This window comes from Acartia tonsa, chromosome 9 (genome assembly GCF_053477335.1).
Source record: "Acartia tonsa isolate MP-2025a chromosome 9, ASM5347733v1, whole genome shotgun sequence".
Taxonomy (NCBI): Eukaryota; Metazoa; Arthropoda; class Copepoda; order Calanoida; family Acartiidae; genus Acartia; species Acartia tonsa.
The window spans coordinates 38,043,696-38,069,714 of record NC_137268.1 but is presented as its reverse complement, the minus strand read 5'-3'; the positions used below and the strand labels follow the sequence as shown (position 1 = coordinate 38,069,714).

The 26,019-nt window shown below is 31.3% G+C and overlaps 1 protein-coding gene across 6 annotated transcripts in view; it reads left to right on the top strand.

Annotated features, from left to right (window-relative positions):
* Positions 1-23,367, top strand: part of LOC145328866 (methionine synthase-like) — a 68,010-nt gene extending 44,643 nt beyond the window's left edge. The window contains exons 31-49 of one of the 6 annotated variants that reach the window (XR_013882664.1): positions 738-874; positions 1,588-1,615; positions 2,501-2,566; positions 3,301-3,389; positions 4,367-4,418; positions 5,390-5,458; positions 6,130-6,236; positions 9,414-9,458; positions 9,756-9,862; positions 10,199-10,270; positions 11,020-11,097; positions 11,773-11,866; positions 12,883-12,957; positions 13,973-14,095; positions 16,820-16,866; positions 17,922-18,035; positions 20,498-20,586; positions 22,196-22,539; positions 22,761-23,367. Coding sequence is in view for 3 of the 6 variants with exons in the window: in XM_080172785.1 (XP_080028911.1) it covers positions 738-874; positions 1,588-1,615; positions 2,501-2,566; positions 3,301-3,389; positions 4,367-4,418; positions 5,390-5,458; positions 6,130-6,236; positions 9,414-9,458; positions 9,756-9,862; positions 10,199-10,270; positions 11,020-11,097; positions 11,773-11,866; positions 12,883-12,957; positions 13,973-14,095; positions 16,820-16,866; positions 17,922-18,035; positions 20,498-20,586; positions 22,196-22,288 (1,485 nt within the window). In the remaining 3 variants the exon portion in view is untranslated. Of the gene's footprint in view, positions 1-737; positions 875-1,587; positions 1,616-2,500; positions 2,567-3,300; positions 3,390-4,366; positions 4,419-5,389; positions 5,459-6,129; positions 6,237-9,413; positions 9,459-9,755; positions 9,863-10,198; positions 10,271-11,019; positions 11,098-11,772; positions 11,867-12,882; positions 12,958-13,972; positions 14,096-16,819; positions 16,867-17,921; positions 18,036-19,389; positions 19,488-19,683; positions 19,758-20,497; positions 20,587-22,195 lie in introns of those variants that run through there. The other 5 variants (XR_013882663.1, XR_013882662.1, XM_080172785.1 and 2 more) reach the window with 5 other exon arrangements.
* The last annotated feature ends 2,652 nt before the right edge of the window (positions 23,368-26,019 follow it).

The window sequence follows — 26,019 nt, the reverse complement described above, 5'->3', positions numbered from 1 at the left end:
GAATTGAAAATATAAGAGAGAGGCTTTTGTATTTTTGCACAGCTACTCCATAAATATAGCTTTAAATTGTTTACATTTGGGATTGTTATTAGCAATATTTTCAGGAACACAGTAATAGTGTCTGACTGATTATGACGTAACAAAAAAAATAGCCAATGAAAGGCCACTATAAATTTTACCATTGGTCATTAACGGCCTCTCATTGGCTAATTTTTTTTGTTACGTCATAATCAGTCAGACACTATTACTGTGTTCTATTTTCAGTCTAATTAAATTATTAGCTAGATCTAAACTTCCTTACATATGTTCACGTTCAGTGCCTGCGCAAACATTTTTTTAACTTGTAAAATATTTAATTTTCGAAGCTTATTTCCTCCAAAAAATGAACTTAATATAGTAAGCTTATTGTAAACGCTTCTTATGGCCATGATTATCCTTGTTTACAGTATTTGCAGTAGAATCTATTTCTTTTCCAAGTAAAAAAAACATTGTATACTTTATACTCTTGGGGAAAAATACATTAGAAATACATTACAGAATTTTTCTTCGAATCTGTTCTAGTATTTAAAATCTATTCGTCTAATCTAAGAGCAACTATTCTCTACATGTTTGTTTATCTGTTTGTCTTTATTTATTAAACAGAGTATATTAGCGCTAATAACAAATTGTTTTAGACAAGATTTGATTTTTTAAAGTGGAAAGAACATTAATAAGCAAATTAATTCTCTTTGTTTTAGGATCGTTATGTCGGCACAGTTGTTCTGGCTACGGTCAAGGGGGATGTTCATGACATTGGCAAGAATATTGTAGCTGTTGTACTTGGGTGTAATAATTATAGGGTGGTTGATCTTGGAGTTATGGTTCCTACTGACAGGTATACAGATAGATAGATAGATATATAGTTAGAATATTGTAGCTGTTGTACTTGGGTGTAATAATTATAGGGTGGTTGATCTTGGAGTTATGGTTCCTACTGACAGGTATACAGATAGATAGATAGATATATAGTTAGAATATTGTAGCTGTTGTACTTGGGTGTAATAATTATAGGGTGGTTGATCTTGGTGTTATGGTTCCTACTGACAGGTATACAGATAGATAGATAGATAGTTAGAATATTGTAGCTGTTGTACTTGGGTGTAATAATTATAGGGTGGTTGATCTTGGTGTTATGGTTCCTACTGACAGGTATACAGATAGATAGATACTTTATATATTGTTCATTGTTGCCTAACAACTGTGAATAGACGAAAACTGTTATTTTCTATATCAGGAGGGGAGGGGACATTAAGCTGTTTATTACACTAGTCTCGTAATTTTATAATAATGTTGGCAACTTTAGGGACTTTAATTGAATTTTGATTGGTTGGTTTATTATGTTGAGTATCGTTTTAACCAATAAATGTTATCTACAGAAGGGGGAATTTGTGTAACATAATTGGTGGTGTACGTACATCAATTTATCGGCTATTTTCTTATTCCTTTATATCCCGTGTTCAAAACGATATGGCCGTAGTTACCCTTAAAGGTAATCAATAATATGCAAATTAAAGATTAATTTAGTTTAATAAATGTTAAATATTTCAGGATAATGGCTGCAGTAGTTAAAGAGCAGGTAAAAGACAGTTACAATTAAGAAACTCAGAACTTATTAATAAACAATGATGACATCATTCATAAAAGCAAAGCTATAAAACAGTAGGACTAAATCAGTTGTTGAGTGTCAGAACTGAAAAATCTGAATATAAATGAACAAAAGTAGAAACAAAATTGTTTAAATACAGGATAATTTTTCAGGACATACTAACACTTTTAGGACTTGAATTTAGAGATGCTTTGCCTATAATATTGTATATTATTGTCCCAAGAATCATTATTCCAAAAATCAGAGAAATCGGATGTTTTTATCATTTAAAAATTTGTAGTTAAAAAAGTTAAAATTCAACATGTTTAAAATGGACGTACGGACATTCTGGTAACAATTATAGAGTTGCTCCGCTTTATAAATCGTACCTAACTTTTACAGGAATCATCATGCAAAGTTTGAAATTTATAGGACAATTCTAACATTCCTAAATTAACGAAAAAAGCTATCCGTCACTGACGTTCGGGCGGACGGACCGACCCTAATTATATTAGAAAAGCTTCGCTTTTAAATTTTTTTCTTTATAAAGTAGAATTACATTCATATTTTTTGCAATATATCACATTTTCTTATATGTGATTGTTAGTTGAGAAGCTATACTATAGTAATCATGAGTATTCCCTTCTTTGTAGGTGTCATATGATTATGCCTTTTCTGTTTAATATTTAATATTTTTCCTTCTTAAGAACTATTTATCTCCTTTTTTTTATTTCACCTTCTATTTGTGGGTTTTTGTTTTGAAATATTATTCATCTTAATGATTATTATTTGAATATTAGTTATACTTCTTTGGGCATTATTGTTCATGTTATTAATTATTAAATTGATGTTATACTAATATGATGTATTTTTTAGGCTGATATTCTTGGTCTCTCTGGGTTGATTACCCCCAGCCTGGACGAAATGATTTCTGTTGCAAAGGTGGGTTTATTTTTCTTAATCCTCTTAAGGTTGTTATGTTTGAACGGTGTTTTTCCTCAGAGTACCTAGCGAGCACGATCCCCCCCCCCCCCCCCTTCACACATATTTTATAAAACAATTAGTGGGAAGTAGTCTTTACACCTACGTGGAGCGCTGCTGTGTTACAATCCTTCGGGGCTATCCTCTGCATGAAATAAACTAAACTAACTTATGGCATAATTGGGGGAGGGGTAGAGGTTGGGGAGAGTTCTATGCTCAAATAGGCACTTAGAGGAAAACCGCCGTTGGCACTAAATAAAATTGCATTCTTCATAAATTTAATCATTTGATTTGTGAATTAGTTTCTTTTGTTTATTTTGTACTTATCTTATATGAATACAAATAATATTATTTTCAAAATATGCATTTTCTTAATTTTAATTTATAAAATACATATATTGAAATAGCCATAGTTTTTTGGTCATTAGAGAATGTACAGCTATTACTAGATAGGTACATGGAAGTAGTTATATAATGATAAAGAATTGTTATGTTTTTAAGTAAGGCATTTCCTTTTTACTCTTTCCACCAATAAGAATTTTAAAAATATCTTTGTATAGCCCAAAGGGACCTCCAAAACCGTCTCTAAAAAGTTCGTCTGTATGTTTTTTTGTATGTCTGTACGTGAAATAAAAAGTAATTGTTTGCATTTAAAAAAGGCATAAGTTTTCTTGAAAATATATCTTGTTATTTAGGAGATGGAAAGACTGAATTTGCAGATTCCTCTGTTGATTGGTGGGGCAACTACTTCTAAACAACATACTGCTGTTAAAATAGCTCCAAGGTAAGGTTTTTTTTTCATTAAATTTTTAAAGGTCGCCGGCCACGGCGTGGCTCAGATTTGTTGAGAATTGCTGCGGCTGAGAGTTGCTGTGGGTGTATGCAGCTTGAATTTACTCATTTTATTTCTTCACACTGCCCAGTTTTGTCGAAACCGATTTATTTGCGGCTCCAGCTTCTAAAAAGCATATTGGCTGGGCATAGACGTCCAAGGGGGGGGGGGTAATGTGGCGATTACCTCCCCCCCCAAATTTTTTTTCATTTTACCCCCCCCCCCCCATTTAAAATTTACCCCTACCCTGGGAGTGCCGTTGGGGGGGGGGTAAATACCATTTAGGAGGGGGTATTTACCCCCCCCCAAACAATTTTTGGGGGTAAATACCCCCCCAAAATAAAAAATCTCTTAACTTAAATTTTTTCCGCGCTTCGCGAGCATTTTTAATACTAAATATTTAAGAAAATTTAAATTACCCCTTCTAACAGATTTAAGGGGGCCCCCCCCAAGCAAATTTTACCCCTGGGGTAAAAATTTTGGGGGGGGTAAAAAAAATTTGCGGCGCGCTTCGCGCGCCATTTTACCCCCCCCCCCCACAAAATAAAAAGCTTGGACGCCCCTGTGGCTGGGGCCTTTTGTCAGTGGCTGTTGTAAATTGATATTGTCCCGAATGATAATACACTCAAACTAATGAGTCAACCAATCAAAATTCACTAAAGTCCCCGAAGTCAAAGAATAAGATAACGTTGTTATAAAACTTTGGGGACTAATGTTATAAACAGCTTATTGTCCCCTCTCTCTCTCTCTGGATGTAGAACCTGACTATACTGATCTGTCTAAATCCATTCTCTGGTGTTATGTTTGTACTGCAAGTTCATATAATTTATAATTTAATTAGATTATTGTTATCGTGTATAAATTTAACAAATATTTTTGTAAAATAATATATTTTGATATTATATGCTGGAAACTGATATTTATTTTAGATATTCTCAGCCAACCATTCATGTACTTGATGCCTCCAAGAGTGTTGTAGTGGTAGGGTCTTTTTCAATTTTTTAAATGTACTACCATATAATCAAATTTATTTGTCCGTTAGTCAGTCCGTAATGCTATGAAGGACAATTTTCAGCAAAGTTTATGCGCATCTATGTTCTGTAGTCTCTACATTGTTTGTTCGTCTGTATGTTGGTCATGACATAACCATTTTTTAAGGTTTTTGGGATCAACTGCAGTTCACGGTAAAATATTCCTGGTAACGATTATTTCCAAAAATCTATGAATTTTAAAGGCTGCTAGCTGCCAAACGGCTGAACGTACAGGTCATGCCCGCACACTATTTTAAGCGGCATAAGAAGCCTTACAAATAATCTGGCATAGCCAAGATCCAATGATGCACAGGGAAAGCTTCACTGAAGAAAAAACGAGTAAAATAGGTCTTTTTCGCGCATTTCCCTACACTGCGAGATAATTGAGCATTTTTGATTTATGGCTATTCCAGATTATTTATAGGCCTTCTTATACCGCTTAAAACTGTGTGCGGGTATGATCTGTATGTTCAGCCGTTTGGCAGCTAGCAGAAAAATTCATAGATTTTTGGAAATATCCGTTACCAGGAATATTTTACCGTGAACTGCAGGTGATCCGGTTTTTACGTTTTCTCTTTTTTTCTTTTCTTTGTAATGATAATTGAACATCTGTTCTACAACTTACTTTGTCCGTTTGTTTAATCCATGATATTTTTTGCTTCGCTACTTATGAATGTTTCATGCTTGTTATCTAATTTAATAGAATTTTATTTTCTTGGCTCCTATTTAAGATGGACAGTTGGCTATTTGATTCAATTCTATGGGCATCTAGACCTGAATAAAATATGTCAATCCCTCTTTATAAAAAATATCAAAGCATCAAAACAGGTTTAAATGTAAGGCTTAGTTGTGGCTGACGTGCGGCTGCCGAGTACTATTTTATTAGCCCATTTAAAGGTATAGAATATAATGTTTATTTAGTGCACATCTCTGCTTGATGAAAAGATGAGAGAGGAATATATTGAAGACATAGCTGAAGAATATGAAGAGGTATTTATAATCCAAACTATAAAGTAACATGGTGTCTTTGACCGCTGAACCAATATGGTTCTCCTTTACAGTTTTGTTTCTCAAAAGGTTTTTAGCTAATTTGGTGGTAGGGTGTCACCACTCTCTCAAGAGATATCGCAAAAAAAGTAGCTGATCTTTTTAATATATATTGAAAAGAAAATAAAGAATCAAAAATCTAGAACTGTTTATATACTAGTCCCCAAAGTTTTATAATACCGTTTCCTTATCCGTTTACTTGTATTGGATTTTTTTTAGTTGGTTTATTAAGTTGAGTGTCCAACCGTTTCAACCACTAATTGTAATCTACAGAAGGTTTAATTTTGAGCATCATCATTGGGGATGTGCATCAATTTATCGGTCATTGTCTTATCCCTTTAGATCCCTTAGAATTTAAAATATTAGTTTATAGTTGTGTTGCGTTAAGTTATAAAAATACACCTTATTATTCAGTTAATTCTATGATTTGTTTTAAATTACGTTTATTAAATCAATATTTTATTATTGAATATTTATTAATTTAGTTATTTTTAATGTATTATAATAAAAGAACTTATTATACAATAGATTATACAAAGTACTTTTCTATTTACTTACATATATCTAAAATAAAAAAAAAGCTCCTTGAAAAATATTAAAATATATAATTATAGGTGAGAGAGGACCATTATGAAAATTTGAGAGAGAAAAAGTATTTCTCCCTGGAAAAAGCGAGACTTCTCAAAACTAAAATCAACTGGACACCTGACTCTATTAAGAGGTAATCAATCTGATTAATTTCTTATAACTGTCCCTTTAGCATGGCAGCTACGAAACAGTCTAAATGCGGCCTTTAGTATTTGAAACTTTTAGAATCTGCAAATAATAAATATTTAATATGTGTTGTATATATACATTACTTTATATACAACTAGGGGCTCTTAATTCTAAGGTGGAGAAATATTAAAAGCTTAACTTTCAAACAAACAAAAAAGTCCTACCTACTTAAAATACAATCTGTATATAATCTGTAGGCACCCCCAAAATATTTTATTTTACCCCTCCCATTTAAAATTTACCCCTACCATTTAGGAGGGGGTATTTACCCCCCCCCCCCAAACAGGGAGGAAATACCCCTCCCCAAAATAAAAAATCCCTGACAAAAAAAAATTTTGTAAATATTAATACATTATCAAATTACCCCCCAAAAAAGATTTACCCCGGGGGTAAATTTTGGGGGGGTTAAACAAAATTTACCCCTGCCAACAGATTTCACGGGGGAAAATTAACCCCCCCCCCCCCCCCAAGCAAATTTTACCCCCGGGGTAAAAATTTGGGGGGGGGGGGGTAAAAAAATTTGTGGCGCGCTTCGCCTGCCGTTTTACCCCCCCCCCCCCCCCCCCACAAATATAAAAGCTTGGACGCCCCTGAGTTTTCCTTTAAGCCATTTTGACACAACTGTCATTGTTAACGTCCTTTTTGGAAACAGAAAATATCTTTTCCTTTTATTGCTTGAAATTGCCATATAAATTTTTCATTGACAGTACACTAAATTCATGAGTTTGACGTTAATGAAAAAAGGCGTTAATTTGATATAAATGTAAAATACGGAAAAATCTTATGATGTTAGATAATTAATCTGACGTAATTTTTTATATTTTCTTTTTGAAGTATATAATTTCTGTATTTACTTCAGTTCTAATTAACACAAAAATATATGTTTTTTTGGAATTATAATACGCCAATTCTTTTATTAGTTAGTGATTTAAAGGGATAAGGCAAAGGATAACAAATAAGATTTATATCCCCAATGATAATACACAAAATACCACTTCTGTAGATTTCGATTAGGGGTTGAAACGTTTGTCCCCAAATTGATTAAGCTAGTGAACAAAAAAAAACGTTTCTATAAAACTTTGGGGACTAGTGTAAAAACAGCTTGATGTCCCCTCCCTCACTTAGAAAAATTACTTATCAACAAAAACTTTTTAATTGAACAACAAGGATGATAACATCCATAAAAGCGAAGCACTGAAACGGTAATACAAACGGACATTAACACTTGTATAGTGTCTAAACTGAATAATCAGAATATAAAAGTATAAGATTCGAAGCAAAATTGTAAGTAAATTTTTAAAAGCGAAGCTTTTCTATAATTAGGGTCGGTCCGTCCGTCCGTCCGTACGTCCGTCCGTCCGTCCGTCCGTCCGAGATAGATAGCTTTTATTCGTTAATTTAGGCATGTTAGAATTGTCCTATCGATTTCAAACTTTGCATGATGATTCCTGTAGTAGTTGGGTACGATTTAGAAAGCGTAGCAACTCTATAATCATTACCAGAATGTCCGTATGTCCATTTTAAACATGTTGATTTTTCTACTTTTTTAACAACAAATTTTCAAGTGTTCTAATTATCCGTTTTATCTGATTTTTGGTATATTGATTCCTGGGACAACAAAGAACAATATTATCAGCGAAGCAACTCTATAATCAAGTCCAAAAATGTAAGTATGTCCATAAACATTATCCTGCTTCAACCATTTTTTTAACAAGTTTATTTACAATTTTGCGTCGACTCTTATACTTTTAAATTCTGATTATTCAGTTCAGATACTATACAAGTGTAAATGTCCGTTTGTCCTACCGTTTCAGTGCTTCGCTTTTATGGATGTTGTCATCCTTGTTTGAAAAACTACTTGATACAGGATTATGTTTATGGACATACTTACATTTTTAGGACTTGATTATAGAGTTGCTTAGCTTATAATATTGTTCTTTGTTGTTCCAGGAATCAATATACCAAAAATCAGATCAAACGGATAATTAGATCACATAAAAATTTGTTGTTAAAAAAGTAGAAAAATCAACATGTTTAAAATGGACATACGGACATTCTGGTAATGATTATAGAGTTGCTACGCTTTCTAAATCGTACCTAACTACTACAGAAATCATCATACAAAGTTTGAAATCGATAGGACAATTCTAACATGCCTAAATTAACGAATAAAAGCTATCTATCTCGGACGGACGGACGTACCGACCCTAATTATAGAAAAGCTTCGCTTTTAAAAAGAAATAATTTTGTTCTAACTGTTTATGTTAATTAAGTTTCAATTAGTTCAATTAAGTTTAAAGTTAGGCAATTCAATTCAACAAAAATTAGTTTTTGTTTTACTGATAAGTTCCTAAATTTTTTCATGTTTTTTTTGTAATATTTAACTTGCGGCTATGCCCTGAGGTCTAATTATCTTGGCATTTATAAATCTTTCAAGAACCCAATCGGTTCAGCGTTTATCTAAATCCTTTACTACATACATACATACACCCTGTTACTAAAATATAACAATTAATTAAGTTTAGTTCTTAATACAGAATTCTATTAACAATATACAAGTTTTCTTTTTCTAATTTATCTTTGAGTAGACACAGTTAAATGTTTTACTAAAGTCTAACTGTAGTAAATATGATAAATACAATAAGATATAGCATACGCACGTTAGTAATGCCTCAAACGTCCGTTATTTTTAAAAGGTTTAGTTATTTATTTTATCAAGTTTAATGTTTATTTCTCTATACCACAACTCTATAGTTCATTATATCTGATTGTCTAATCAAAATTTTTGAGCTTCGCTACTTATGGATGTTGTCATCCTTGTTTTATTACACATTAATCATTCAAAAGCCTAGTAATCTAATACTGCTTGTACTTTTATATAACCCGCGATTGTGTGGCGTAACACGTAGCGTATCCTTATTTGGTAAAGGTGATAGGCTCGAATCTCGGCACCACAACGCGTCTCAATTAAATATGTTAAAAATGACTTCTACTGCTAATATGTCAGGTGAACAACATACATAGTTGGAGTAGGGGGAATGCTTAGGCCCAAAACAGGTGTAACTTTTTATCATGCATAGCAAGGAGTTCTAGCCAAATAATCACTTTTTTTACTTTTCAGGCCAAGCTTTCTGGGAGTAAGAAATTTCACAAATTTTGATCTAAGGTAAGTAAATTATTTCTTTTATTAGAAACCTATAAATTAAACAACAATTATTTTAAGTATCATTGTTAGTATTTTTTTTTATTTTCTTTCGAATATTTTTTTGGTACAAATATGAGGTTATTTTTCGTGTATTTTTCTTAAATGTTTGCGTTACTTTTTTAGTCAACGGCGCTTATTAAGTCAAAATGTTCTTAAGTAGAACTAAATGTTTATATATAAAATTGTCTTTAATTAATAACAATTTGGTTTAATAAGATATCTCTCTTTCAACTATTTTTTTATTTTTATTCTTTATAGAAGTTTAGTTGAATACATCGACTGGAAACCTTTCTTCGATACCTGGCAACTTAGAGGAAAATATCCCAACTCAAAATATCCAAATATTTTTAAAGATGAAACTGTAGGTAAATATTTTTCTATAATGTATTAAAGTTCTTATAGCAAAACTTCTGTATAACTATAAATTTTTCCTTCTTATTTTATATAGGCCACTTTAAATTCTTATTTTGTTGGCTTATATTTCGGAGAGTAAGACAAAATTAATAAAATGAGAAGTAAAAAAATTAAACCATCCAGGAGCTATATTAAGCTTCCCTTGAATTGATAGCTGAGTAGGTTCAGTTGTTAACGAGGACATACAAATAATACATTTAGCTTAAGAATAAGGTAATAAGTGTTTTAAATAAAATTTTATAGCATTAAATAATTTTGTTTGTGACTATTCTAAATATTTTTTATAGGTGCTGAAGCTGAAAAATTGTTCAAAGATGCTGAAAAAATGCTCAATCAAATCATAGATACAAATTTATTACGTAAGTAAAGAAAAATAGAGAAAATGAAGAGGCATACTGTCTAAATCAGTCAATAGGAGAATAGTGAAGATACATGTCTTAAATTGTCGCATTTCTTTTCTAATTAAATATTCTTTTTAAGATAATCGAAAAATGGGGTCAGATAACACATTGAATATATTATGTCCATTATAAAAAATGTCATTTTAAAATTTAAAATCTTTTACCCTTATTTAAGTAAAATGTAAAACTAACTAACCACTGAACCCATATGATTCTCCTTAAAGTAAAGAGTTGAATCAAAAATGATTAAAATTAAGATTAAATTAATAAATAGTATCTCTGAAACTATCTCAATTTAAAAAAAAATCATTATTAAATGTCACCTAGTAAAAATTCAATTGAAAATTAATTACATTTCATCGAATTAGGAAAATAATAATACATTTGTTAAAGTTTATTAAAAACACAATTTTAATTTAAGAATATTGAAATAAATTCAATACGATATATCATACCTATACATAGACCACCACCCCGCCCCCTTCCCCTTCTCACCACCTTAAATTAAATATGTTTTTTTTTAATTTAAACCTTAACGGTGGGTGGCCAAGCGTCACAATTATTTTTATCTTCAAAATGTATTTTGGGGTTCAATTGCGACTTTATGAAAATCGCCATTTAAGAAAATTAAATAGTGGGTGGGTTTCAAGTAAATTAAAAATAAACATCAACTATTTCAATAATATTTTTTTCTATTTTTATTTTAGAAGCTACAGGATGTGTTGGATTTTATCCAGCTAACAGTCATGGAGATGACATCATAGTATACAGTCATGAAAATCCAGGTAGTAATTATATCTAGCTAACACTGTGTACAGTTTTAAAAGTCTTGAGTTCTTCTGAGGCATTAAAATTGATTTTAAAATGCATTTTCAATTAAGTAAAGTAAATTGAATGAAAAAAAGTCTAAAGTCGTTTGGCTGTGTTAAAGAAATTTTAATGCTCTTACGAGGAAAAATGTATGAAAATAAACACAAAAATAAAGAAGCTTGAGTTTTTACTGGGGTAATAGTTGTTATATATTTTGTATTGGTATTATTATTTATTTTGTTACCATTAACACCAGAAACTTCCGATCGATTTGCCATTTTTATTCTAGAAGAGTTTTTTATTTTATTTTTGACATCACGAAATGTAATTCTTATAAACCTAATCATCTTTCATAATATATTTCCCCCCAGCCCTTTCATGATATAGCTTGTAAAAACAATGCAAGTTGAAAACTTTTAACACATATTCTTTACTCTCCCCCCCCCCCTAAGTCTACATAAAAGATTCAAAATGTTAAGACCTATTTCTAAATTCCTTTTTTTTTAACATCCTAACTGGAACTGATGATTTATGAATTAATGAATATGAGAAGAAAAAAAAAGTCGTTTCTTTCTTTATAATGGAAACATTAATTTAAATAAAACACATAGAAATATATATATACAGTTAAACTAAAAACTAATGTCTAGGAGTTGAAATTGGAAGATTTTACGGACTACGTCAGCAGACAGAAAAAGAGATCAACGATTGTTTTGCTTGTATCTCAGATTTTATTGCGCCAAGGTAATTAAAATTGTTTCATTTGAGAAACATTACATTTTATTTTTAGCTCTATTTTGCCAGGAAACTAACGGGATAAGACAATAGCTGATAAATTGATGTACATTTCCAATGACAATACAAAAAATTCCCATTTCTGTAGATTAAAAAAAGTGGTTGAAACGTTTGGACACTCAAATCATGATACAATAAATCAAAATGTAATAGAAGCCCCCAAAGTTGTTAAACCGACAAATAAGAAAATGTTATAATCATATAAACTTTGGTGTCTAGTTTAATCCCTTAATCCCTGCCATTTAATGTTTTGAACAATTTGATTAGTTTTGTCATTCTTTTTATCCCCGGATCTACTGCAGTTCACGATAAAATATTGCTGGCAAGCAATATTTCCAAAAATCTATGAATTTTAAAGGCTGCTAGCTGCTAAACGGCTGAACGTACAGATTATACCCGCACACCATTTTAAGCGGCATAAGAAGGCCTACAAATAATCTGTAATAGCCAAGATCCAATGATGCACAGAGAAAGCTTCACTGAAGAAAAAACTAATAAAATAGGTCTTTTTCGTGCATTTCTCTGCACTGCGAGATAATTATGCATTATTGATTTATGGCTATTTCAGGAATATTTGTAGGCCTTCTTATAACGCTTAAAACAGTGTGCGCGCATGATCTGTATGTTCAGCCGTTTGGCAGCTAGCAGCCTTCAAAATTCATAGATTTTTGGAAATATTGCTTACCAGCAATATTTTACCGTGAACTGCAGTAGATCCTTATCCCCTGATAAGTTTTTTTTTCAGATTTTTTTTATTTCCATTGTTCTCTAGGTTTTTTGTTTTTCATTTGTTACTTCTAAACTTACCTATTTTTAAACGTTTTTCATTTGATCTTCATTTTTTCAATGTCAATTTGTTTTCTTATTTAGTCCTTCCTTTTCTTTTACAGACATATTCCAACTATAAACATAAGATTACTGACATTTGAATAAAATTTGAATATTACATTTTATTTTGTTTTAAGAGAGTCTGGTTTAACGGATTATATTGGAGCTTTTGCTGTTTCTGCAGGTTTTGGAACAGAACAAATTTGTGCAAAGTAAGCATTTTTTTCTTTAAATATTCTAAACAGGAAAAAAAGATTAAACATCCTTTCAAATTTTTTTTTATGTTTCTTATTTTGATTATTTGTGAGATTCAGTGAAGAAATTTTGATTAACATTTATGTATTTAAAACTTTCTAAAAGATTATAGCCAGGGGTCTGCAGCCTCTCAGTAATCCGTGCAGCTGTGGATGAATTAAAATTTGCGGCTATGTAAGTTTGCGCGGCTATTGGAAAGGTTTTTGTATGCGCTGAGGCTGCTTATCCCTGCTAAAACTTACTTCTTTTTCTGGTAATTCTATACATTTACTTGAAAATCTTACACAAAACTTTTTCATCTTTCTTGGCATTTTAAAATTTGGCAAATTCAATTGAATTGTACCATTATATGTACTAAAAATAAGTTGGGTAATTATTTTTCAAAACGATTTTAAAAACATTTTGAGTTTTTGTGTAATTGAAATCTTTATGCATTTCATACTTTTGTAACTTTTTAGAGTTGTATATAACTGAACTTAAAACGTGGCCGATCCCACATTAAGTGATCTTTAAAATATGAATGGATCAAGACTAAAGGATCTTTTTAACATATTAAATTTGATTAAAGAAACGACTTACATTACAGTCTCTTTTGGAACTTGGATTGCGGATTTTCTAGTTTTGCAAAATTCCTAATTACTTGATTATTTGTTAGACTATTAAATTTCCGTTCTATTGATGCGCATATTTTATAACGAGTGTTGAGTATAACCATGCAAGAATAGTTATTTCTCGCATTGCATTATAATTAGCTTTCCGCGGAAATAAAATATACAATTATAAGATTAAAACAGTTTTTTACACCCAAGATGCCGAACTGGTTTAATCTTGTGATTGTACATTTTTATATTCGTAGATAACTGAATATAATACGATGCCAGATTTTCGTATTTATGAGAACCGGTTCTAATCCAACGGATATCAATTGGTTTCGAATGAATATGAGAAATATATTCTATATTTTTTTCTTAGGTATGAGAGTCAGCATGATGACTATAATGTTATCCTTGTGAAAGCTTTAGCAGACAGATTAGCCGAGGCTTTTGCTGAGAAACTTCACGAGATGGTCAGACAAGAACTATGGGGCTATGTCAGGTTAGTTGGCAATTTGTTTCAAACCAGTGGCTACGCCACTAGAGGCCTTCAGGGGCACTTGAGGGGGGGGGGAATTGTATCCCAAATCCCATTTTTTAAAATTTAGATTTTAAAAAGTCACCTCCCCCCCCCCCCCTTCCAAACGCATCTTTTATCTTAATTTTAAAAAAAATATATATTTTTCTTTGTGGTGGGAGGTAATTTTTTTCTAGGGGCGATTTCTCTTGGGAGGATGGTACCCCCCCCCCCAAAAAAAAAAAAAAAATAGATAGTTATAAACCTTCCCATGACCTATGAGAAGCTACGCTCATTGTTTTTGAGATCCTTCGGTACACACAGACTAAGATCCTTTTACATTATGATTAGGCTAAACTAATTTAAGCTTGGAGGAGACTGCTAGATAATCACTGACAAGTTATAGTAGCACATTTTGTGGAGAGAAAAATAAAAAAATAAATCGCAATATACACTGTTATTGAATTCAAGCACCAAATTAATCCAAATTATTGCATCTAATTTTGAATATTAAAATTTGGTTACTTATTTGTCCTTCCATAATATTCCAAGACATTAAGTCTTCTGCAAAATTAATTTAATTTTAAGGTACAAATTCCTTTAGGTTCAGATTTAATTTAAACCCAAGTAATGTCCGGGTGTTAGGGATTAGACAATTGACAATTAATTTTATTTATTAGATGCCTATTGCCCATGATACACTGACTCATTCGAATAATTTTTCAAGTATGAAATCATAAAATTAACACCAATTTTGTTAGCCGTGGACTATTTAAATATCCGTGGACAGCTAATATAATACGTTGCGATAAATAACTATTCTCTTTTCAAATGCCTAAAAAGTCAGCTAAATATAAACTCTTCTAGACCTAAACATCATAATAAAATAGTTTTCATCCTTATCCCTTAAATCCTGTTTCCTTTAGAAATTTACACCAAGAGGGTATGAAATATACAAAATGAAACCTTGTTTGTTGGAAATTTTATAGTTTCTTTTGAAATTTAATTTTACTTGTTACATAAATGTATTAAAGGAAGCCTGCAAGAAATACCACGCTTTAACTGATGAAAGACTACCACAAGTAGACCCAATACCCCAAATTTGAAGCCTTAAGCTTCTATAACAAAAAAGTTCTAGGCATTTTAAGATGACATTTTATGTACAATGAAAATTTTGAAAGAATTGCAATGCTCATGTTGAAAACTTTGAAATTAAACTACGTAGCCTAGAAACAAAATTATAAGCTTATTTTTGTCATAAATTTAGGTTTCCAGTAACTAATTATATTTTTACAATAAAAATACCCATTTTTATAGTCAAATCATTAAAAAATGAGTTTAACTTGTGTTGTACCGAGTGTACTGTAGCCAATCAGAAGGCTGAATCAGCTTAACAACCAATCACAGCTGAGATTGTATTAGTTTCCCCCTTTGTTTCCGCTATGATTTTCGTTTAAAAATGCAATTTAAATCGAATTTTTTTCATAGATTTTGACTATGAAATGTGGTGTTTTTATTGTAAAAAAGTAATCAGTTACCGGCAATCTAAGTTTCTGACAAAGATAAGGTTATAATTTTGTGTCTAGGCGACGTAATTTAATATTGTTTTTTTCTTTTGTGAGCATTGGAAATCTTTCAAAAATTTCATTGTACATAAAATGCTATTTTGAAATGCCTAGAACTTTTTTGTTATTGAAGCTGAAGGCTTTAAATTTGGGGTATTGGGTCTACTTGTGGCAGTCTTTCAGCAGTTAAAGCGTGGTATTTCTTGCAGGCGTCCTTTAAATAAGTTACACTGAAGGGGACTATCAACGAACAAGAGCACGTGAATCTAAGTACCTTCCAGCATTGGCCCTGATTATTTTCTTTCAAAATATAATAGGTCACTATTAATAATTAATATATTGACGAGAAAATTTGTGTTTCACCACTTCAAGTTGAAGAAAAGTAAAAAAATGTCCAGCATCTTTAGTCAAAATTCTATCAAACGTTTTTTTTGAGTTCGGGGTGTCTTTAATTGTCCATGTTGTCAAATGATAAAAATAAAAAAAATTTTAAAGCACATTTACTATACATATCTCATATGTATGTTTAAATTAATGCTAATATGGATTAATTTACAATCTATATAACACAAGAATTTGCATATGTATCATCAAATATCCATTTTATTAAAAGAATTAGCTTCATAAAAGTTTTCAAAATCAATTAAAATACCTAAAAGAAACATGGTGAAACATAAATTTTCTCTTCAATACAATAATGATATTTGGTGACCTATTATGTTCTGAAAGATAATACTTAGGATCAATGCTGGAAGGTACTTAGAATCATGTGCTCTCGTTCGTGGATAGTTCCCTTTAAAATAAATTTACATCCCACGGTATTTAATGGTAGAGCAATAGCTCATAATGTTTGTTTTATTTACATAAAAGGCTCTGGTAGTTTTTTAACTCAAAAGCTTAGAATATTTTTTTTACATACAATAAATTACTTGCCAATACAAGGGTGTTAATAAAAAATCGGTTGCCCTCAAAGTGTATAGTAAAGCACAAACCCACTCCCTTATTTTTGAAAATAAATTAAATAAGCGGAGGGGAAAGGTTTTTTTTGAGTTTGAAGAGGTTTTCTGTTTTAAGCACTTTGGGGAAAAATCCCACCAAAAATTTCCACTAAAATAAAAATCTCAATTATATTATTTTTTTCTAGGCAAGAAAACCTGAACGCAGCGGATCTTCATAAAATCAACTACCAAGGTATTTCTGTTTTTTCTTTCTTCTTTTTTTAACTTAAATATTGAACATAGCTCCGCTTTTCCCTTGTTTGTGTTTTAATCTGAGAAAACATTTTTTTCATGCCTTTCTATAACAATATGGCTAGAAATTAAAATCTTAAACAAATCTAATAATATTAAATTAGAATATTTGGTAATAGTTTTATTGCAAAATCCACATTTCTTTGAAAAGGAATATTTAAGATAATTTTAAAAAGATGATCATTTTAAAGTTAAAATTAAACGTTTTTTTTAATTCAAAGATACGCAAATTAGTAATCCTAAACTGAAATTATATAATTTTATTTGATTAAAGGACTATTTTTAATACTAAAGGTTGTACATTTTAATGGGTTTTTGAAGCGTCGAAAATAAAAATAAAGCCAAGTCGCTACACAATAGCAAAAACAATTTGCTAGAAGACAAAAAATATCCCTACTACTTGGGGCAGGTTGATGTCTGTGTTATACATCTATACTTGTACATTTATTTTCTATATATCTTTGTTTATAAAAAAATATTTCTCATTTTATTTAGAGCAACAAATGAATTAGTTTGTCTGTAAAAAAAGACGTTAACATTGCTACAAACTATATTTTGCAGGGAGTAGGGGACATTTGGCTGTTTATTACTCTAGTTCTCAAATTTGTATAATAATAATCCCTTATTCGTTAGTTCAACCTCTGTGTGGACTTTGATTAAATTTTGATTGGTTGGTTCATTACACTGAGTGTCTAAACGTTTCAACTACTAATTGTATTCTACAAAAATCTACATTAATTGTCATCTCTTTAGATCCCTGATATTTGGAAAGCTATGTCCTTAATCTAAATTTTTTATTTATGGTAGGTATCCGCCCTGCCCCTCCCAACCTAACCATACTGAAATTTTGATTGGTTCGATCATCAAGTTGAGTGTCCAAGCGTTTCAACTACTAATTGTGTTCTACAAAAATCTACATCAATTGTCACGTCTTTAGATCCCTGATATTTGGAAAGCCATGTTCTGAATCTAAATGTTGTTTTTATTTTATGGTAGGTATCCGCCCTGCCCCCGGGTACCCCTCCCAGCCTGACCATACTGAGAAGCTGACCATGTGGAAACTGCTGGATATTGAGAAGAATACTGGCATTCAACTTACTGAAAGTTTAGGTAAACAGTTTTTTCTTCTTCACATGGAAGATATCTAATTACTTGGTAATTTCCCCAAAAATCTCTAGTCAAGCAGAGAACTCAACCTTCTAATTTTGAAAAAATTAAAAAGTAGGTGAGAGTGATTGTTTTTTTTCTGAGTATAATATTAGGTTAGGTTATTTTAGGACCAGCTTCAGTGGAATAACATAAAGATGAAATCTGTCTGCCCCTCTACATTAGGACGTTTCTCCTTTAGGAGGTTTGTCAAATTAGGTCGTTTGTCGCATCAGGTAGTTTGTCGGTGTACCTTTAACTATTCAATCTAAACATCAGTTTTTAAATTGTTAATACACAAATTATTAAATTTGTATTAAAATTTTCAAATCTTTTTTAATTTGATTTCTATAAGCTTTTTGTCGCAGTGCTACCTTCAACAAAACTGTCCTTTGCCAGTCTTAATTAGAAGATAATTGAGTAATGTATTTCTTATCATTTAGATCCGTTTTGAATTTACAAAATATAAAGAGCGATTAATTACTTTCTTGTGAAATCTGAGCCATGTTTTTCATATTAATTAAATTAAGTTAATATCTTTTACATGAGGGAAGAAAAGGTACAGATTTAATATAGTTTTTTTGTATTTTCTGTAAATGGTTAAAACTTTAAAAATTCGTAGGATGTTTTAAATAAAATATTTTCAAAAGAAGTGCCAAAAAGAATATTTTAAGAAAAATTTTAATTGGAAAGCCCCATAAGAGATATAGCTTCCTCTGTAAGTGGACTATACTATGCTATACTATTATTAACTAGCGGCTTCGCCCCTAGCCTCTAGGGGCTTTGCTCAGTTTTTCGTATTTTAGATTTAAAAGAAAAATTTTTAAAAAAATTGAAAGGGGGGAGAATTTTTTTTTTTTTTGGGGGGGGGGGTGTAATCGACCCCACTATTTCAATTTTAGTTTTAAAAAGAAAAAAAAAAAATTTTGGGGGGGGGGGGTATTTTTCATTTTTGGGAGGGTTGGGGGTGTCCCACCCCCTAAGAAAATAGTTATAAACCTTCCCGGGACCTATGAGAAGCTACCCTGTAAAGGGGAACCCGATCGGTTCAGCGGTTAGCGAGATCCTTCGCTACAAACAAACAGACAAACAAACAGACAAACAAACACACACACATACAGACAGACATCGTTCTACTTTGTATTATAGATATAATAATTCCATGTTTAGCTATGCATCCAGCTTCCTCTGTAAGTGGACTATACTTTGCTATAGTAATATTAATATAATAATTCTATGTTTAGCTATGCATCCAGCTTCCTCTGTAAGTGGACTATACTATGCTATACTATTATTAATATATTTATTCTATGTTTAGCTATGCATCCAGCTGCCTCTGTAAGTGGACTATACTTTGCTATACTATTATTAATATAATAATTCTATGTTTAGCTATGCATCCAGCTTCCTCTGTAAGTGGACTATACTTTGCTATAGTAATATTAATATACTTATTCTATGTTTAGCTATGCATCCAGCTGCCTCTTAAGTGGACTATACTATGCTATACTATTATTAATATAATAATTTTATGTTTAGCTATGCATCCAGCTGACTCTGTGAGTGGACTATACAATGCTATACTATTATTAATATACTTATTCTTGTTTAGCTATGCATCCAGCTGCCTCTGTGAGTGGACTATACAATGCTATACTATTATTAATATAATAATTCTATGTTTAGCTATGCATTCAGCTGCCTCTGTAAGTGGACTATACTATGCTATACTATTATTAATATAATAATTCTATGTTTAGCTATGCATCCAGCTGCCTCTGTGAGTGGACTATACTATGTTATACTATTATTAATATAATAATTCTATGTTTAGCTATGACTCCAGCTGCCTCTGTGAGTGGACTATACTTTGCTATACTATTATTAATATAATAATTCTATGTTTAGCTATGCATCCAGCTGCCTCTGTGAGTGGACTATACTATGCTATACTATTATTAATATAATAATTCTATGTTTAGCTATGCATCCAGCTGCCTCTGTGAGTGGACTATACTATGCTATACTATTATTAATATATTTATTCTATGTTTAGCTATGCATCCAGCTGCCTCTGTAAGTGGACTATACTTTGCTATACTATTATTAATATAATAATTCTATGTTTAGCTATGCATTCAGCTGCCTCTGTAAGTGGACTATACTATGCTATACTATTATTAATATAATAATTCTATGTTTAGCTATGCATCCAGCTGCCTCTGTGAGTGGACTATACTATGTTATACTATTATTAATATAATAATTCTATGTTTAGCTATGACTCCAGCTGCCTCTGTGAGTGGACTATACTTTGCTATACTATTATTAATATAATAATTCTATGTTTAGCTATGCATCCAGCTGCCTCTGTGAGTGGACTATACTATGCTATACTATTATTAATATAATAATTCTATGTTTAGCTATGCATCCAGCTGCCTCTGTGAGTGGACTATACTTTGCCCACCCCCAGTCTAACTACTTCTCAGTTGGAAAGATTGACAAAGACCAGGTTAGAAATGGATATAAATTTACGTGGATTTTATGACAGGGGAAAATTGTCTAAACAGGGTTGCTAACATTTATTGGTCTGTTCGTTTGTTTTGGAGGGGAATTGGTGGGGTGTAAGTGATGAATTGGGGGATTGTTATTTTAGCCATCTACATACAAGTTTCACTTTGTTATAGTACATGATAATCTGGTTTAAGATCCAAGTAATTTTTGAAAGTTAAACTTTTGGTTTTGAAAAGTTTGGACACTGCTGGTTTATACAATCTTTTCAATATTTTTTTTTTTGGTAGTTTCTTTTCGTGGCAACGCCTCTTAACTGGCGTTTTGTTGTATTTTCACAATACTTTTCCCCTTTTTCTAGACCACTGCAGATGCTCTAACTTTGTGGGGCCAATTTCCTAACCCTGAGGGGCAATCACCTAACTTAACTTAAAATAACCTATCAAAATCTATTGTGTAAATACGACGAAACGCCTCTCAAGAGGCGTTGCCACGAAAGGGTCTATACCCTTTTTTATGCCACTGAATGTGAATGTGTTTATCAAACATTGAGGACTAACTCTTAATCCCAAAAACTTTTATAGGTAAAAGGTTAAATAGTTCCAAAAAATACAAAAGTATTTTCACGGTAAAATACAATTAAATATAAATCGTTTTTGTTTAAGTGTCCTTGAAGTTATGTTTTTAATATCGAAGGTAGACTATGACTCAATGTGTATATTTGTCCGTCTGTCCTAAAGAATTCACAAAATTTATACAGTTGCCAGAGAAAAAGCTGATTTTTAGAAATGAGCTTTAATTGCTTTTGCATTAATGGTTTCATATTTGCACATTTTATTAGAACCGGTTCCGAGCCAAACTGAACATATATAGCATCGTATAACAGACAATTTTTCATGAATATTAGAGAAAAAAACTTAGCTGGTTTAATTCTTATAATTTTCCATTCTAATTTTCGCGAAAAGCTGTCTATAACATGATGCAATGAATAACTATTACTATTTATAGTTACTAGCGGCTTCGCCCCTAGCCTCTAGGGGCTTTTCCCCAAGAGGTTTGATCAAACCAATTTTTCGTAATTTAGATTTTTAAAAAAATCTTTAAAAAAAATTTCTTGGGGGGGTAAATTTTTTTTTATGGGGGGGTAGTCGTCCCCACTATTTTAATTTTAGTTTTTAAAAGAAAAAAAAATTTTAGGGGATATATTTTTAATTTTTTGGGTGGTGGGGGGTGTCCCACCCCCCAAAAAATAGTTAAAAAATTTCCCGGGACCTATGAGAAGCTACCCTGTAAAGGAGAACCCAATCGGTTCAGTGGTTAGCGAGATCCTTCGCTATAAACAAACAAACAGACAGACACACAGACAAACAAACAAACAAACAGACAGACATCGTTCTACTTATTGTTCTAGTTATTGTCCATTTAATACATTTAAATATATATTATTATGTTTATTCAAGGTTGTAGATTATGCATCCAGGAAAGGAGTAGGCCTGGAGTATGCGGAAAAATATATATTATTATGTTTAATTAAGGTTGTAGATTATGCAGCTAGGAAAGGAGTAGGCCTGGAGTATGCGGAAAAATATATATTATTATGTTTAATTAAGGTTGTAGATTATGCAGCCAGGAAAGGAGTAGGCCTGGAGTATGCTGAAAAATGGCTCTCAGTCAACTTGGGATATGAACCTGAAAATTTGTAATTCAAGGCTGACCAAAGTTACTTGAAGGGTATTTAGCAAAATGAGTATGAATAAATAGAAACCTTTAAGTCCTCAAAAGAAAATAAGAAACTAGAAAGCGACTAAAACTAAATGGTTGCCGACCTCTAATCGAAAGCAACAAAATTATCATTGCACTTGAGTATTTTATTCGATTCATATTCCTAGTTTATCATATATTTATATTCTAATTGTTTTGATGTTTAGTTCCTTAAAAAGAGCCATTCCATTTGGTTAACAAAAAGACAAACCCCAAACTGTCCCAGTTTGAGCAAGACGATTCCTGTGACGTCATATAAAAAGGGAAGGTGGGAAGAAAATCTCTTCCATTTTCTCCCATCTCTTTTGAAGAGATTTTCTTCCCCCCTTCCCTTTTTCTTTCCCAAAACGTATGTGACGTCACTGGAATCGTCTTGCTCAAACTGGGACAGTTTGGGGTTTGTCTAACAAAAAGAATAAAATTTCAATAAAATAAATTTAAACGGCTGAATGTACTTGGACAAACACTGTTTTATCGGTTTAAGAAGGCCTATAAATAATCTGGAACAGAAAAGATTCAGAAGAAAAAAGTGCGCAAAATAATTTTTTTTTTCGCGCATTTATGTGAAATGCGAGTTAAGTTTATGCAATATTATTATGTCTATTCCAGATTATTTGTAGTCCTTCTTTTGTCCATTATAATTTGTGCGAGAAAAATGTATACGTGTTACTGTTTTGCCAGGGGTGGCGTTGCAATTTTGAAGATAACCAGGAACATTTCACTGTGAACTGCTCTAGATCCATCATTTGTAAAACAATAGAAAATGATGTCTATTGTTTTTCATTCTTACGGATAGAAGAACAAATGTTTTGTAAAAATAAGGACAAGATAAGTACAAAAAGAAATATTTTTACTTTTTATGTTTTCTTTTACCTTTTGACTAATGTTTATGTGTCATTTTTATTTGTAATCCTATTATTTGCTTTTATAATTTTGTATTTGCTATTTATTTTGTTGGAGAAAAGACAATGTTATTAGTTAAGTGTGTATTATGATTTTTAAATAAATTTTACTATGTATTTTTAATTTTTTTAAAAACCCAATTGCCTTTTATCATTTGAAGTAATGAAAAGGTAGAGGTTTGTATTTCCGACATTACATCGTTAGAGCGGGATACTCCATCGAGTTCAAATGATCATTTAGTGAAGCTAGAGCGTCATCCGAGTCACCCTTCTAACACCGCTTTGTGGGGTGATATTAAAAAAAACACTCTACTTAGACCTAATTTGTTGTTGAAAACGTTTGGACATCCAATTTAATGAACCAACCAATCAAAATTCAATAAAAGTCCCCCATAGTTGATATTGCCCAATGTCCCATCCCACCCTGATGAAAACCCCCTGTATTGTCTGTATTTAACTCCTCTAAACCTTCCACAGTTATGGGTGAAGCGGATGTCATATTTTTTGGGTGCTTCACGCATCCCTTTAAAACATTGTGAACGCCATTGAACTTTATTAAATTTATATATTCATGTCGGAAAATTTTTATATTTTTATGGAAATTGGATCTTTTCACAGCAGAAATTAGATTCTTCATACATTTTATTGAAAATACCAAAAAGATGGCATCTTTTTAAAAGCAACTCTATAATCATTACAAGAATGTCCGTGCGTTCATTTTAAACATGTTGATTTTTTTACTTTTTTAACAACAAATTTTTTATGTGATCTAATCATCCGATTGATCTGATTTTTGGTATGTTGATTCCTGGGACAACAAATTATAATGTTATAAACGAAGCAACTCTATAATCAAGTTCTAAAAATGTAAATATGTCCAAGTCCATAAATATTGTTCTGTATCAAGCAGTTTTTCAACAGATTTACTTACAATTTTGCTTCGACTCTTATACATTTATATTCTGATTATTCAGTTCTGACACTATATAAGTGTTAATGTCCGTTTGTTCTACTGTTTCAGTGCATAATTTTCCTATTGATTTCAAACTTTGCATGATTCATGATTCATTTAGTAGTTAGGTACGATTTAGAAAAAGTAGCAACTCTATAATCCTTACCAGAATATCAGTACGTCCATTTTAAACATGTTGATTTTTAACTTTTTTAACAATTTATTTTTATGTAATAAAATCATCCGATTTTTCAGATTTTTGGAATAGGTGAAGCATCTCTATAATTAAGTCCTAAAGTGTTATTACGTCCTTAAAAATTATCCTGTTTTAAAGTAATTTTTGACCAAATTTAATAACAATTTTGTTTTTACTTTTGTTCGTTTATATTCTGATGTTCTGTTCTGACACACTAAAATTGTTAATGTTCGTTATTCCTACTGTTAAGAGCTTCGCTTTTGTGGATGTTATCATCCTTGTTCTATATTTCATACTATAACAAGGACATAAAATGTAAGGCTTATGCAATTTTGGATAAAATTTAATTTATGAATTTTTAAAGAAAAAAATCTGTTATCTAAATTAATGTACTCCCAAATTATGACAAACAACAGTATCCCTTTTGTAGAATTATTGATGGATAACTTGGGAAAAAAACCTTTAATGCTAGGCAATAAGCTTTTGTTTTTTTACTACATGGCCACGCCATGAGAGGTCGTAAGAAGCACTTGAGGGAAGGGGAGAAGTCGACCTCTCACTAACAACATTAGTATAAAATGGTATTTTTTCTAGAGTGGTTAAATGTAACCACCTTAAAAAAAGTTAATAGTTATTTCTCGGATCATTATAAACGGCTTTCCGCGAGTTGCCGAAGGCACAGGCTAAAAAAACTGGTCTTAATCTTATGATTGTACATTTTTATATTCATAGAAAACTGGATATAATACGATGCTAGACATAGTTTTTTCGTATGGATGAGAACCGGTTCCTATCCACCGGATTCGAATGAATACGAGAAATAAAATTCTAATCCTCTCTTTTTTTTTCTTGGAAAATTCTCTTTACTTTTGTGTTACATGTCTTTTAATTTTGGCTCAGAATTTAACGGAAATTGATTAAATTCGGAGCCAATGGAATAAATGTTTACAAATAAAAGTGTGAGATTATCCATTAGATTTAATTTAACTGGACAATATTAAAGGAAATAGATTTAGTTATGAAACTTATTTATATGAAGCTTTTTAATCATTAGGAAAGTATTCAAAGTTTAATAACAACTTTGCTCCATTTTTTGGCTCAAAAAACTAGCAGAGTCCTTACTTTTCTAACAATAATTTCAATCTACATTAAGGATAATTTTGCATATTATTATTGGAGATAAACTTCAAACTATCTTCCATCATCTGATGATCAAATGAGATTTCTATATTTGAATAGCACATGAATCTGCATAGTTGGAATTGTGGTTGGAAGGGTTGAGAATAATGCTTTGGCCAATAAGAAAATATAATATAATTTAGGACTTTCATTTTAAAGTTGTGCAATTAAATTTTTTTCAATAGTAGAGATTAATAGTTTTCCAAAGAGAAAGAGGGAACAACAGGCTATTTATTACACTATACTCCCAAAGTTTTATGATAACGCTTTCTTATTCGTTGGCTTACCAACTTTGAGGACTTTTATTGAATTTCGATTGCTTGGATAATTGAAATGAGTGTTCAAACGTTTAAACCATTATTTAAACTACAAAAAAGGAAGATTTTGAGTACAATTATTCGGGGTGTACATCAATATATCGGCTATTGTCTAATCCCTGTGAGA